A 16,328-nucleotide genomic window follows, 5' to 3' on the forward strand; every position below is an offset into this window, starting at 1 on the left:
ACTCTGCACTTACCTGAGGAAAATCCCCATTTTTTGGTAAGAAGTCAGTGGGGTCCACAGCTGCATAGTTTGTATCCAAGAAATGTGGTCTGCTGATGGAATCCATATAAAAATCCTGAGGGGGGCTAAAATATTGCCTGGAAGGAAATGGGAAAAGCAATTACTCCCTGTGAATCCCCAGAATTTCTCAGGTCACTTCAGCCTCTGACAGCAGTGATGCTGAAACTTCAGGATGTCACATACAGGAGAGGGATATTATTGGATATTATCCAGAAGAGAGATGGCAAAATAATAGCTGTACCGGTTATATCCCACTTCCCAAACTCAGCAGTGTAAGAATGCTGAATTAAGAATATAATTCTTAATTTGTGTACACCAGGAAGGACTTAATAGATATCAATGGTGTGCAGTACCCAATATTTCAGCCCTGATGACAAAGCAGAATGAGGGCCTGGGACGTCCCAGCGTGATGGGTGTGGTGGACCTGCCAGTCACACCATGTGAGGACAGGGAAACATCACACCTGAATGCCAGTTTAGGCCACAAAACCCCAAAAACAGCCTCACAAATCAGCTCTGACAGGGAAACATCTCTGTTAACCCACCTGGACAGGCAGCTCGGAATGGAGGGGTTGGTGACTGGGAAACACAGACAGAACTGTTACCCAGACAGAGGAAATAGAGATGCGAGTGGTGTGAGCTCAAAAGCAAGATCAGTGCTCAGCTAACCAGGGAACAAAGCACAGATCCTGCCTGCTGCACCTGGGCAGGGCCATGCCAGCTTCCTCCTGCTCCCTGCATCCGCTTCCTCCGGGCAGCCAGGGGCAAAATCTGCCAGGAGAGCAGCCAATTTCCTTCCTCCTGCCCAGGAGCAGCTCCTGGCCTCTGCTCCACGCCACCTCCTGGCTTGCACAAGGCTTTTCCCTCTCCTGCAGGAGCAAGGAATGTGCTTTGTAATCCTTCCCGTAAGGGGCCGTGCTCCTGCTTGGGCGAGTGCCATGGGATATCCACCCCAGCTGGGTGGTTTCCTCTTTCTTCACCCTGGTGCCCAGAGAATCCACGGCCAGAAGCTTGAACAGGGCGCTGGGAAGAGGGAGAAGCAGAGTTTGAACAGAATTCCTGCCCAGGAGCTGGGAATGCCAAGCTGCCAAAGGATTATTAAGCAATTAAGGTGCCGTGCGTGGCCAGCAGCTCGTTAACACAGCTGGTGAACATTTACATGTGGATTTATGTGCAAACACAGTTATCTCCTCTGATAAATACATTTTTCCTGTTCGTTTCCCATCACTGAAGGCAAACCCCTCAAAAATTAACAGCTCTTTCCTCCTTTTTTTTTCCTTTTCTGTGCTGCCACAGCTTTACCTGCTGCAGATACACCTGAAACCCTCTGTGACCACAACCCACCTCCCAAAGTCCAGCCCTGATTGTTGGCTCTTTGTAATCCATCCAAGGAAATTCAAATCTGGGCATAAATTCTGGGAATTAATTATTTCCACACAGGAAAAGGCTGGTTTAAAAGGCTTTCAAAGCAAGGCTGCTGTGGTCGTCTCTCACACGAGGACACAGCTTGGCCAGCATCAAGGAACTAACCAAGGAATAGGAAAACTATTTTTACTGGAAAAGTGAACACCCTCTCCTCTTCCCCTGGACAAGGGTCAGTCAAGGTAACAAGAAAAAGAGGAAGAGAGCTCCAACCTCCCTGGCCTGCTGTGGAACGACCAGCTCTGCTTGGCCTTAATTTTGTTACCCTTAATCTTGGTCTTCCAATCTGCCCACGTGAGATGCCCTTGGTTGCTGCAGTTTGCAAGGAGAGCCCACAGCAGCTCCAGGCACTGCTTTGAGATCCTCCTGGAAAAGCCCCAAAATCCCTTCAGTACCTTTGGAGCTGGGCTTTACCTTCCCTGGAGTCTGAACTCAAAGCTGTCTCCTCTCATTTGCAGGGCTGGCACAGAGCCATTGACAAGTTTGCTTGAAATAAACTGAGATAAAAAGGCTTTAACTGGAAGAACCAGGTCAGTGACCCCGTCCCCACCTGCTCAGCCTCTCCAGGGCTCAATTCCTGGTAAACTGCTCTGCTGTGGGTCAGCAGCTTCCCTCAGATGCTGAGGGGCTTCACTGGACAACCAAAAACAGCTCCAGAAAGGAAACTGAAGCTGGTTTAACCACACCAGCTGCCCAAAGAGGAACGCTCCGTTGCAATTCCGCTGCATTCCAGCTGCTCATCCCAATGAGCATGACCAATGCACCCAAAGCCCTTCTGGCCCCACAGAGCCACTTCTCTGAGACCTCCATGTGTGTTTTGGCCAGGCTCCATCCTCTGTCCTCCACTCAGAGGCACAAACCTCTCATCCCAAGCCAGTGGAAGATCAGGGAGAGCTGAGAGGCTGCAGGCTGCCTTGGCACTAGCCTGGCACTTTCCTTCCTCATCAGACACCAATCCATGTTTTTCAGAGCCTGCTTTACTATTTCAGCTCCATGCAGCGGTGGAAAAGGGCATAAAAACAACAAGAAAAGTGTAAAATGGGGACAAAGTTTTGCTGCAGCTGTGATCTGCCCCAGCCCCAGATCCCCCCGGCCAGGAATGTGCTGAGCCTCTCATCAAGAGAAGCTGAGCTCTGCAGGGATAATTTCCTCAGAAAAGAGCTGAGCTGCTGCTCTTCAGAGCTCTGACCCTCCCTGGTTCTCTCAGGGAGGTTTAATACGCTGTTGACATTTGTCAGGTTAAGAAAATCTGAGCCCAAGAGGCCACGTTTGGGGTCTTCTAAAGAAATGCCCTAGCATGAAAGTGAACTCCTGAAAAGAAACAGGAAAAACCTGCTTCAGGATAAAGGTGTTGCTATGAGAATAAGCCCTGTCCAAACACAGCCACTTGCAAATGAGATTTCTCTGCAAGGATTCTGAAGAAAAACGTGCACCACCTCTAATGCCAGCTGCATTTTTTCATGTTACAGCATGGGCTACAATTACAACTGCCTTTAAAATCCCACTTTTCAATGTTTCCATTCCTTCCAGGATTCCTACCTGTAATCCCCTCACCCTAAATCCACCTAAAACAGAGTCAGTGCCATTTTCAAATATAAAAAGCACAGAGTTGTTTTGTTGTTTTTTTTTTTTAATGTGAAATGCAGATATGGAAAATCTCACCTGAAAGCTGATTTTTACATGATTTTTACACCTCCTGAGGTATGAAGACCAGGAAGCTAAAAGTGTAACTTTGACTAAATCATTCCCTATTAAATCATTACTACAATGGGGCTCATTTCCAGAAGTAACTTCAGCAAAGGCAGCAAGTCCAGGTTTGTGTGAGACACAGGCATGTCCTTGCAGGATTGGGCTGTTCCTGGCAGCGCTGGTGCAGGAAGAGAATGAGGGGCAAAACCAGAACAAATGGTCAAGAGGAAAAAAAAAAAAATGCAACAGATAAACACAATCTAATCTTGTGGTTCAATGCAGCAAAACAGAAATTCTGTTATAGCTCTCCGGAGGATTCACAACGTGTAATTTACAGGAATCCTGCTCAAAAAGCACAGCCCCTTCCAATCAGCCAGGCTGGCCAAGAGCAAAGGGCCTGAATGGATCTGAGAAGGCTCCTGTGGGGAGGAGCTGGCACAGCTCAGCTCCCTCAGCACCTGTGGGGCAGCTCCTGGTACCCTCTGATGGGGAACTGCCCTGGGCATCCACCCCACGGCTCCTGCTGGGCCCAGAGGGGACCAGGGCAGCAGCAGCACAGGGACACGAGTGCCACCAACCCCCTGACAGAGGGGCTGATGATCCTCACTGCTCCTCTCTGCCTGCAACTCACACCCTCCCAGACAGGGATCCTGTCACAGACGTGTTTCATGAAAAATCCTTTCGTTAGGATTTTTCCTCCTGAGAAGCTGTGAGGCCTCAGGAACAAAATGTGAACATTGATTATCTGCTGCTGTGGAATGCAACAGGTGCATCTGGGATTGGTGTCATGTGGTTGTTTCTAATTGATGGCCAATCACAGTCAGCTGGCTTGGACTCTGTCTGAGCCACAAACCTTTGTTATCATTCCTCCTTTTTCTATTCTTAGCCAGCCTTCTGATGAAATCCTTTCTTCTATCCTTTTAGTATAGTTTTAATATAATATATCATAAAATAATAAATCAGCCTTCTGAAACACAGAGTCAACATTCTCATCTCTTCCCTCACCCTAAGACCCCTGTGAACACCATCACAGGATCCCACCATGAAGATGCCAAAATCCCTTCAGGAGGGAGGGTACATTAAATCCCCAGTGTAATGCCAGGCACCTGGAACACAGTTGTTAGCCCAGGATGTCAAATTCTGCTTTTTTCAGTTCTCCTTCCTCCCACCTCTGACCTAGATAAAGAACACATCCCGTGTATCCCTGCCACTCACAGAGACCAAAGGAGCCATGGATCAGCCTCCAAACCCCCAGCCCCACCAGAGTCCCCATCCAAGTCACTCAGTGATGCCACAAGGCCACTTTATGTTGTCCAAACATTTGTCATATCCCACTTTGTGATGAAGGTTCATTTTAAAGGGAAAATGGAAAACGAAATGTTTCAGTGCAGACATGACATGGCTGTTAGTGTCAGTCACTTCCAGTGACATGGCAAAGGATTTTAACATCACCCAAAACCCAACACCCAGTACAGGTAACATCTTCCTGCACATCTGTGCAAAGCCAGAGACTGCTCAGTGTTTGCTCAGTTGGATCTGTCAAAAATTCCATTAGTGTTACAAATCCAGGCTAAACCAAAGCTGTTTCTCCCTTCCTCCAGGTTTAACAGAAAACAAAGGTTTTTTCTCATTTTTAAAAACAAAAAGCTGTTTGCTGCTGCTCCCAAGCTGCAGCAGTGTCTGAAATGCCACAAGATCAGCGAGTGATGCAATTATTTCCCCATCAGATCGTGAAATAAAGTAAACATGGAAAGCAGCAAAGAAACAGTTGAATCACGGGGTGTGCAAGAGCAGAGGGGATTAGACAAAGGAGAACAGCACTCACTGGTTTTCACTTGGGAAAGATGAGGTTGGGAAAGAGCCTGGGTAGCAGCTGCTCCACGAGTCGGCGGCCAGCATGGAATTCTGCAAGAACAAGGCACAACAGTTAAAGCACAGCAGAGACCAGGAACCATTACCTGGGGCTGCAGGTCCAAGGCTTCCCTCCCTCAGTGCTTCCCAGAGGCACAGGTGGCTCCTTGTCTCTCCAGCAGGACTCCAGTTTCAGCTTTGGAACCCACTCCCCTACCACTGTCCCCTTCCCCAGCCCTTGCACAGGACACTGAAGGGACAAAGGAAATGACATCAAGAGGAAATGGCATCAAGCTGTGCCACAAGATGTTCAGGCTGGAATTTATTTGTGGAAAGGGTAGTTAGGCTTTGGCAGGGGCTGCCCAGGGAGGTATTGGGAGTCCCCATCCCTGGAGGTACCCAAGGAAGGACTGGATGTGGCACTCGATGCTCTGGTGAGGTGACGAGGTGGGAATCAGTCACAGATTGAACTTGATGACCTTGAAGGTCCTTTCCAACCTCAGTGATTCCATGATTCTGTGATTCAGTCTCTGTGGGATGTCAGCACGAACCAAATAACCTGAAATTGGCCGGCAGAGGTCACATTCAAAAATGTCCTTTTGTGCCTTTTGTCTTCTCACTTCCCTGAACAGTCTCCAATTAATGGCAAGGTCTTAGCTCAGCTCATACTAATAAAATCAAGGAGAGAACACAGTATCCCCTTACTCAGCTCCACAGCAGCCTTTAATCTGTTCTTTTTATGCCCAAAGCAATGAAACCTTGTACTTGAAGCAAGAGGAACTTGGGCCTCGCCTGAACCCCTGTGTCCCTGCATGTGACACATTCCAGAGCTTGAAACAGAAAGAGAAAACTCCAGGAACACATCAGCTATTTTGGGACAGGGTTTGCTTTTTGCCCTGTTGGACAAATGCATCAGGGACCTGGTCTGGTTTTAGCAGCTATATCAGGACAAATACAACTTATTTATCTCTGCTGCTCTGGAAACAAGGACGGCTGGACCCGGGCACAGATTCACACGTCTGGTAGAGATGTGCTGGGGTAGGAACAAGGTCTGATAGAGATGTTCTGGGGCAACAACAAGGTCTGCAATCCTGGGCACATTCTCTCAGTCTCTTCAGTCCTTCCTCAAGGAGCTGGCAGCCAGAACCTTTCAGAGAGGCTTTGTTTTAATCACAGCTTTTCCCTCCTCACCTCAATCCCTCAGCTCCCTGCGCAGCTGCCTGGAAAGCCTGGAAATTGCTGCTGTAAACACAAACCAAGACTCCCAGGATCTACCAGGCCAGATTGCTGTGCCCAGACCCCTCCTGGGCACAGCCTCCCCTTCCCCAGGATGTGCAGGGCCTCACCTCCACGTCGGGCACGGCGAGCTGGGAGCGGAGGCCGGGGATGCCGCAGACGGCGTCGCCCGGCTGCTGGTGCTGTGGGAAGCTGTTCCCCCCATCCATGGCGGGGTGAGAGCATCAGCCCGTGTCCTGCCTCATGGAGTCCTCAGGAGGGTGTGGAGCGAGTGGTGGCAGCGTCTTTAATTGTGCTCTTCACCCTGCACCATGTCCCGGGCTGGGAAAGAAAGGCGCTGTTTAGGTTTTGTGAAAGGGGAGGTGGGGGAAAAATAAACTACTTGTGAGCTTAAACATAGCTCAGAGATGAGCAAACAGCCTGTGAAATGCTGCTGCCTCTTCAGAAAAGAGAAGGTTTATGGGGAACAGAGCTCTCCATTAGCACCACACCTGGAATTCACCCAGGTTGGAACTGGAACACACCTCTCCTGCCTCTCACACCAGGCGCCCCTCAGGTCCCTAAGGTCACCCACAGCTGGGCTCAGCCTGAGGAATTTCCTTATCTAATGTACAAGGAGACTCTGCACTCCTGTGCAAACTCATGGTAATCAATTCCCCCAAACTGCCTGTTTTCCTGAAAATATGCTCTGGAAGTGGGACACTGCTGAGCCAGCACTGAACCCTCATCTCCACCCTGTGGCACTCTGGGATCTCCCCAGCTCCAAAGGAGACGTTTGAACCCTCTTCTCCCATCCTGATGCACTCTGGGGTCTCCCCAGCTCCAAGGCAGATGTCTGAACCCTCCTCTCCCACCCTGTGGCACTCTGGGGTCTCCCAGCTCCAAGGCAGATGTTTGAACCCTCTTCTCCCATCCCACAGCACTCTGGGGTCTCCCCAGCTCTAAGGCAGACGTTTGAACCCTCCTCTCCCACCCTGATGCACTCTGGGGTCTCCCAGCTCCAGGGCAGATGTTTCTGCACCAAGACCTTCCCCACACCAGTCAAACCCAACAATACCTCATTACTCATTTGAAATTAATGCCACAAATTCCTGGATTTATCAGCTTCTGGCACTTTTGCTGGCAAAAGGGGATCCAATGCAGGAGCACTGTCCTGGTAGGATTAACCCCACAGTAACACCTTGCCTCCAGTGCACTTCTCAGTCAAAACCACCAAATGATTAATTTTCTTCTAAATTCTCCACAATCCCACAGGTAACCAATTTCCAACTGGATTTAATGGATTAAAATAAAAAGGAGATGGTGAAAGCAACCTATACAACCAGAGGAGCAGAGAAAAGCATCCACAATATCTTCATTTCTACTGAATCTTTCTTTGTCACTTCCTGAGTAAAGGAAGCTGAGTAAATCAAAGTGGCCAAAACCTCTGGATGGAGCAATCCAGCCACACACAACACCTACAGAGCGCAGAGCAAAGCTGTAATTTAAAAGAGCCACCTCTGATCATTCAGGACACACTGTTTGCTACAAGGAGTATTTTTGAAAAGCCATTTCTGGCTCTTTTAAAAATAAGTGGCCTTGCGGTGGACAGAATGACTGTGGCATTTGCGATGGAAAGTGAAATTAAAGTGACTCTTTCTGCCTCCCCGTGGTGCCACAGCTGTGCCAGCAGTGCCCTCTGGGCAGGGCTCATCCCCATGGACTGATCCTACAGTGGAGTCACAGGCAGAGCCCCCAAGTGCCCAGGGTGTTCTGTGTGAAAAGCAGAGTTCAGCAGTCACATCCCACCTATGGAATGCTGCATGGAGCTCCCAGAGGGATTATTTGGGTTTTGGTTTTCTTGCAGGGAGAAGGTCACCCTTCTCTATTTTGCAAAAAGATTCTCTCCAACTCCTGCTCAGCTTTAGCCAAGCCAAGGCTGAGGTTTGCTGATCTCAGGGTCAATATCACCAACTGCTCTGTGTCTATAAAACCCTGTGGCTCTTCTTTACACCAGACTTCAGGGGTTTTGCTGCTTTTATTTTTTTTTTCCTTTCCCCTACTTGCAACAGCTTTTGAGAGGAAATCATCAGCAGTGATTCCCGTAAGAGCCATAGCAAATATAAATATACAGCTTTACTTACATATCCAAAGGAACTTAGGAAGGGTAAAATCAATATCAGCATCCCTCTGTGCCTGCTCTGCATTAGCTTGTGTCTCACACCACCAGATCCCACTGGTGAACCCTGCAGAGCAGAGGCTGCCTCTAAAGCAGCAGCAGCTCCCCAGGAAAACTGCACAACAGATCACACCCCACTGGCAAAATGAAGGAAGGCTGCTTTGCAAGAAAGCTGGAATGCTCTGAGCCTTGGTTTGTGGGGGGGCTGCAGTGCAAATGCAAAATACAGCCAAGCATTGAAAACAGGGGGGAAAAAGGGGCACCAAGAGACCACTCTACAGCTGATACCATTCCAGCCACATTTCAATCCTGGAAGATGCTGAGGGAATTCCTTACCAGCACTTAATGGACACCCCAAAATCCAACCTGCACCTGCCAAATCTTTGTGCTGCAAAAGGAGTTCCTGGTGATGAACGTGGAGCCTGACCCAGCTCTCACTCTGAGCTCACGCCCCAGTGCCAGGGGCTGCAGTCCAGTTTACACTCCCAAATTCCAAGGAAAAATGAAATAAAACACTAAATCCAGAGTCAGAGACTTGCATGAGCCTGAGAGGACAGCAGGACAACACCCAGCACAAGAACAGAGAAGTGGGAACAGCCCTCTCAGTTTGCGCCCATCCCACCGCGCTCCAGGCAGCCACATCACGGAAAACCATCGAAATCAGCAAGCTCCAAAGTGCTTCCACTTCCACATCCCATCCTGCTGCTGTGACAGTAAACAATGATTACACAGAGGCCCACACACGTGAGAGAGCCACTATAACAAACTTTTTAAAGTGATTTTCCACCGCTTCTCTTACCAAGAAAGCAGCAGCTTCCGCTGTTATGGCAAATCCCCCGAGAGGAGGCTCCAGGACCCAGCACTGGTGTTGGGAGAGGCTGGGAGAGGAAAGCCCAGCCCTCAGGGGCAGCATGCAGAGACTGTTCCCAACTTCAGCCACTTCAGTCACAGCTCCTTGCAGCAGCGATCCCCCAGATCCAGAGGGAGGAGGACACGACCCTAAAAATCCCACAGGACATTTTCCTTGCTGGCCGTGCAGCCCAGGTTTGAAAGTGAAAGCAGCTCCCTGCACAGGATGACGAAGGCCCTGAGTGATTTCATCGTATCACTGAGCTCCAGAACAGTTTCAATATTCCAAACAGTTTGCTGTCAGCACAGGGACTAAGGAGCAGCTCCAGCCCGGAATTTCTCTGGAATTCATCATGTCTAGAGGTTACAGAGCACAATTTTCAGCTTTTAACAGCTTCAGCTTTTTAGGCGTTTCTCAGACCAGCGCTCCAACAGCAAAATTCCAATTGGGAACACACAAAGAACTGCTGTGCTGTAACCAGGATGGACAGAGATGGGAGTAAGGGCTTGGATCACTGATAACTGCGATCAGCAGAGGTGAAAACAACCCAGCAAAGTGCAGCCAGCACTTCCTCCCGTTGTGTTCCACCCTTTGTTGGTGCATTTTAAATTGCCTCCATTAAAGGAACACAGCCAGAAACCCACAGACGTGCCTGGAGCAGCGGGAGCTAAACCTGCCGATCACGAATTACCACGCGCAGGGGAACACCAAAAACACCTTGGGAATGTGATCCTGTTCTTCCTCCTGCTCAGGGATCGGCTCCCCTCACCCTGCCCACCCCTACAGAGCAAAGGTGGAGCCCCAAAGTGTCCCCACCTTGCTGCACCCACCCATGAGCCCCCAGCATGGGCACCCACGGGAATTCTGCAGGATGCAATAGCCCCAAAAAAATGGGAAGTCAACCCCACAGAACTCTGAACAGCCAGTTTTACTTCTCAAGCACCCAGGCACCTTCAAGTTCCTCTTTCATGCTTCTCCTTGACGTATATTTGGGAAGTTTAGACCAAACAAGCAGATGGGAATACGACTCAGTCCCGTCACCAACACAAAGGAGAACACCAGAGCGGAAAACGCGTATTGTGGGTGATGAAAATGGAATTGCTTCAGGGCATCCTAAGCCAGCACTTTGAGCCACCCTCATCTCCTGAAGGCTCCTGGGACACAGGTATTGCAGCCCTGGAGCTGGGCACAGCACTGCCAGGCTGCACATCACCTGGGCACCACAAGTCAATGCTGCAGCACGGAACAATCCATGAGACAAATTAACTGTGGGAACTAGTCTGCAAGGAAAGGGAAGAAAAATCTGGATCATTCCAGAGATTCTTGCAAGAGCTGTGGCAGTGCAGGCAAAAGAACAAACCTGCCCTCCAAGGCCAGCAGAGTTTCTACAGGGAAGAGCTTGATGCTTCAAGCAGTACTTGCTGCTCCTCGTCTGACACTCAGACCATACAGGGGGAAACCAATCAAATGCAGCTTTTTGGAGGGAAAAGTTCCTTTTAGGAGAAAATATTAACTGCCCCCCCCCACAGGTAAATTCCACCTATCCCTGCTTTTCCACCTGGAAACACATAGGACTATTTCTGGACAGGGCAAAAACACCTCCCAGACACCACCCACGCTCTGCCAAGGAATTCAGCACGTTCCTGTGTAAATCCACCCAGCATCACCATTCCCAAGCCACAAACACATCCCTGTAAGGCAGAGGCAGTGGCTCAGACACCAGGTCCACAGAACATTCCCAAAAACACAGTTTTGGGCACCTCCCAGCACGAGGCACAGCCTGAGAAGGGCACTCGGAGCACTGGGGCAGCTCCCCTTCCACAAAGAACTTGGCTAAGCAAGGTCAGAAGCCAAGAAAATGCAGTTCCCAAATTCTTTACACTTTTTCCCCAGTTTCTCTCCCAAGAAGAGAGAAACCCTCTGGAGCTGAGCAGGTCCCAACGCTCTGTTTCACACAGAGCCACTCACGGTAGGAAAACCACTTGAGGACATCAAAGCCAGCTTCCCTAAGGATTGGGGCAGCCTTAAGGCAGACTCAACGTGCACCTGCTCCGTGACAGGCGTGTGTTCACTTTGATCACACCCACACTTGTGCAGACCTCGATTGTGTAACCAAAAAAGACTGAAGAGTTTTAAGCTTTAAACAGAAAAATGTCTCAGGAGAGTATAAACCTTTCGTGAAGGATCCAGAGTCTTATGGTGACAAGTCACAGCACGGCTTGTTCCTGTGCAGAGACCTCCCAGCAACATTCGAACGAGACAGGTACAGGCTTATTTTAGGAAAATGAGGGTGTAAACATCCAAAAAACCAGACCCCCGTGAAGTAAAGAGCTTTTGGCAGAGATAGCAGAGCTCAGACTTCCAAAAGCTCCAGCTGGCAGCTTATGGAGCTCTGCAAAACCTGGCAGTGCTGCACGGGACACAGAGCGCTCCCAGCCCCACAGCAACAGTGTTAGCACATCATTTTCCACTTAAACATTCCCAGCACCAGCTGCTCTTGGTTCAGCCATTCCTGCACGGCTCAGGACGAGCTCAATGCTCAGATGACACCAGGATGATGTGCAGCAGGAACAGCCCCAAAGAGGCACACAGCCAACACCCTCCTGCCCTCCAGACTCACCCCAGGGCCAGTGCAGGGACCAGAAAACCCTCCTGGGGTTTGGATCCCAGCTTTGGGATTCAGTGCTGAACCTGCAGGACCTGCCCTGCCCAGCCTATCTCATTCTCACTGTAAATCGAGCCTCCAAGGGGGAGCCACAGCCCTTACACTGGAACTTAGGGTTACTTTGAGGAGTTTTAGAGCTGGCTCTAGTATTTATATATCTGGTATCAGCCCAGTTAATGGTGTGACAGCACTGGTTCTGTATTGCAGAGGCTCTGAATTGCACCACAGCAGAAGCTCAGTGCATGATGGATTCATGGCTCCACACTGAGAGAGAAGAAGTTTGGATCAGATATTAGGAAATCCTTCCCTGTGAGGATGCTGAGGCTCTGGATCCCTGGAAGTTGGATCCCTGGAACCCAAGGCCAGGTTGGACACGGCTTGGAGCACCCTGGGACAGTGAAAAGTGTCCCTGACCACTGAATTCCACTGGGGGTGGAACTGAATAAGCTTGGAGGTCCTTCCAACCCAAACCATTCCGTGATTCTGAAGAGGGAGTCAGAAACACGAGGGGGAGTCAGAAACACGAGGGTTCGCTGGCTGTGGCCACCCCGCCTGTACCGGGACCCGGCTCGGACAGGGTTGGAGGGGTCCGGGCTTTGCCGGGATCGCGGTTCCAGAGGCTCCGCAGCATCTCCGACTCTCTCCCATGCAGACACGCGCTGCCGGTACCGGCACAGCCCCGGGCGGTCCCCGCCGAGCCCCCCCGGCCCCGCTCCACACGCGGGACGGACACGCGTGGGGGACACGGGTGCCTACAGCGGCAGCGGGGCCGTCTCCACAGGCTGCTCCGGGCCCGGCCCGAGCCCCGCAGCCCCCGGACTCCCCGCGGCACCGACCGACGGCTCCCGGGACAGGCCCCGCCGGGGGCCACGTCCCCACCGAACCCCCCAGCCCGGCCCGAGCGGGCCCGCGGCCCCCGCCCACGGAGAGATCGGGCCGGAGGGGAGGAAGCGGGGGGCCCCGGGGGCAGCGAGCGGGCGGCCCTTACCTGTGCTCGGGGGTCGCGGGGCTGCCGGGGGTCCCGGGCGCTCCGGGGCTCAGGCTCCCGCCCGGCCGCCGCCGCCTGGCGCCGCTTCCGGGTCCGCCATGTTGGAAGGGCCACAGAGCTTCCGGGGAAAGGGGAGGCGGCGACCGGGCGAGGACCGGGAGCGGGGAACGGGAGAACCGGGAGCGGGCAGCGGGAGAACCGGAGTGGGGAACGGGGGAACGGGAGTGGGGAACCGGGAGTAGGGAACGGGGAACGGGGGAACCGGGAGTGGGCAGCGGGAGAACCGGGAGTGGGGAACGGGGGAACCGGCAGTGGGCAGCGGGAGAACCGGGAGTGAGGAACCGGAGAACCGGGCAGCGGGGATTGTGAGTGGGCAGCGGGAACGGGAGAACCGGGAGTGGGCAGCGAGGAACGGGAGAACCAGGAGTGGGGAGCGGAACGGGATAACCGGGCCAGGCCGCGGAGCGGGAAGCAGGAGATGCAGGGCTCGGAACTCGGTTTCGGTGGGAGCCGCCAGGGTGGCCCCGAGTGATGAACGGGCAGCGAGGCCCGCGGCTCCGGAGACCGGCAAAGGCCCGGGGCCGCCTCCCCCCGCCCCGTTCAGGAACGGGCGCTGCCCCCGGAACGGCGCGTCCGGGTCCACACCCGGCCCGGGGGCTCCCGTGGGTCTCAGCATGGCCCGTTCCCACAGGCTTTGCATCGGTGTGGATCCAGAGTGCTCGCCTTTCATCCCACATTGATCCACCCACCCATCCACCCACTCACCCATCCATCCATCCATCCATCCATCCCAGGATGGGATGGAAATGGGAAGCAAACCAAAGTCCCGGAGCAGCCTTGGCTGTGCACACCATTGGCCCATCAGACTCCACAGCCTGAGCAGAGTCTGTCCAGTCCTTTTCCTCTCAAAAGAAAAGGAAATTCCTCACTTTTCCTCCCTGCAGGACCAGGGCAGCAGCTCAACCCACAAAGGACACAGGAGAGCTGGAAACACTCAAACCCTGAGCAGCTTCCAAGGATTCTGCCCACTCCCATGCCACAAAGTCCTGCTGCAGGAATTAAATCACAAGGCTGGAGAATGACCTGCTCTGACCATCCCAGGCTCCTCACTTGTTTTCCTCACACCAGGCCTTTTAATATTTTTAATTTCCCATTGTTACATTGGATTCATGCCACCTTTGCAGTCCCACAGTAGGAACAAAATCCCAAGGGGTCACACAGAAGCCTCCTGGATTTTTACACCAGCACAGCAGCAGCCAGAGGGAACTGATTTATCCCCAAAAAGGGAAGTACTGGCAGATGGGAACCACATTAACACCAGGTCCTTGGGAATTTTGGGTGTGTGCCAGAGGCAAAGGGGGAACCAGGAAGGTCTGTGACACTCCCCTTCTCCCCCTGCTAATCCCACTGCTCCCATCCTTCATTCATTTGCATAAAGTAATTAATCAAGGCAATCCTGTCACATTTTCCAACATACACTTCTTACAGAGATCCTTCTTTTGAATCTTTATTTGGTGTTACACAAATACAAATAAATAAGCACAGTGGGAGAACACACAGGGATCCATCCAGCACTGAATCTCCCTCCTCCCAGAACCACCAAACCCATTTTTCCCTTACCAGGATCTCCTCCTCCTCCCACCCTGTGTGAATTGTGGATCCCAATTCACACAGGAAACTCTAATGAAGCAGAAGTGATGCTGGGCTGGGAGACTGTGCCTGCACTGGTGGGAGATGTGAGGACATCTGAGTTGTCTCCTGGTCTGTTTTCCCCTTTACAGGAGCAATGTCCCAGGAAAACAGCCTGGCTTCTCCAGGAACAGCCCTTCCCAGGTAGCTGGTCCCTGTAAGACACCCAGTCTCAGAAATGGGGACAAAGATGGGAGTTTTGGGGGAGCTGGTCCCTGTAAGACACCCAGTCTCAGGAAATGGGGACAAAGATGGGAGTTTTGGGGGAGCTGGTCCCTGTAAGACACCCAGTCTCAGGAAATGGGGACAAAGATGGAAGTTTTGGGGAGCTGGCCCTGTAAGACACCCAGTCTCAGAAATGGGGACAAAGATGGGAGTTTTGGGGGAGCTGGTCCCTGTAAGACACCCAGTCTCAGAAATGGGGACAGAGATGGGAGTTTTGGGGGAGCTGGTCCCTGTAAGACCCCCAGTCTCAGGAAATGGGGACAAAGATGGGCATTTTGGGGAGCTGGTCCCTATAAGACACCCAGTCTCAGGAAATGGGGACCAAGATGGGAGTTTTTGGGCCCTGATCCCATGGGCTCAGCTGCACAGCAGCTCCACACTGGGGTGTGCCTGGCTGCTGTCACCCACTGCCACTTCCTGTTTTTTCCCAGAGCCTGGAAATCCCCTGACTTTCCGTGGGGTGAGGGCTGTGGAGCCGTGCCGCCAGCTGGCCCTGTGCCCCCGGAGCTGCGGGAAGAGGCAACCAAGGGACAGACCCTGCCCCGTGCAGGGTCCTGGCAGGGCTGGGGCATGCAGGGGGCAGGGATGGGACCATCTGTGATGCCAGGGTCCCACAAAACCATCCCATGTGTGAATAAACCCTTCTGTGCCCCCTTGGCCAGGTTGTGGGGCTGCAGAGGGTGAGGGTTCAGCTTCTGCCTGCCCCATGTGCCACAATTTTGGCAGGTGTCAGCTATTTCTCCCAGCTTGTCACCTCCCCTCTGGAGGGGACGATGCTGGTGCAAATATTTGGGAAAGCCCAAGAGCCTCTGGCTTTGCCTGATGCACCTGCAGCCCCAATGGGGGACAGGGCTTGGGGGTACCTGGGGACACCCCATGTGAGTCCTTGGCTTGTCCCATTCCAGTGGCTCATTCCTGGACAGTCGAACAGGATTTTGCCTTTTGGGGGGGATTGTTCTGCCACCCTGGTGGGAGAGGGAGTAGGACAGGCAGGGAGCAGAGTGTGGAGTGTCAGGAGCTCCTCCAGCCCTCCCACTGCTGGGAACACCTCGGGAAGGGGATGCACAGCACTTACCAGAATTTCGGGGATGGGTTCCAGAACTTTGGACTTGGTGCCAAGACTGGAATAAATCACCCGGGGCTGGGTGCTGTCGTGACAGAAGCCGTTGAGGGAGGAGGGAAAGGCGGTGCTGGCGGGATTGGAGGGCTCAGCAGAGCAGCCCCCTCCTCTGCACCCCCTCTTTGGAACCTCCTCCCAAACCTTCACAGGCTCAAATTTCTTGAATAAATCAAATTCCTCCAACAAACTGGAGCATCACAGTGATCTGACCTTTTGGGGACTCATGAGGCCCTGACCATGCTCAGGCCCCCCAAAACAGCCTCAGGACTCTCCCACCTGTGCTTTGGAATCCATGCAGTGTCAGCAGCTCTCGTGGAAAGGGAGAATTCATATATTTGTCCTGCCCTGCCTCAAATGAGTGGCTCAGCTCTCGGAG

At 52.3% G+C, this 16,328-nt stretch overlaps 1 protein-coding gene across 1 annotated transcript in view; it reads right to left on the reverse strand.

The window, feature by feature from the left end:
• The window catches only part of SBNO2 (strawberry notch homolog 2), a 48,867-nt gene extending 35,866 nt beyond the window's left edge, over positions 1-13,001 (reverse strand). The window contains exons 1-4 of the mRNA XM_054291154.1: positions 12,919-13,001; positions 6,368-6,578; positions 4,996-5,075; positions 14-137 (exon numbers count right to left, since the gene is read on the reverse strand). Coding sequence (XP_054147129.1) covers positions 14-137; positions 4,996-5,075; positions 6,368-6,466 — 303 coding nt within the window. The 5' untranslated portion in view covers positions 6,467-6,578; positions 12,919-13,001. The remainder of the gene's footprint in view (positions 1-13; positions 138-4,995; positions 5,076-6,367; positions 6,579-12,918) is intronic.
• Positions 13,002-16,328: the final 3,327 nt, after the last annotated feature.

Source organism: Melozone crissalis, unplaced genomic scaffold (assembly GCF_028551555.1).
Source record: "Melozone crissalis strain CALT ecotype California unplaced genomic scaffold, PUWL_Pcris_2 ptg000088l_1, whole genome shotgun sequence".
NCBI lineage: Eukaryota > Metazoa > Chordata > Aves > Passeriformes > Passerellidae > Melozone > Melozone crissalis.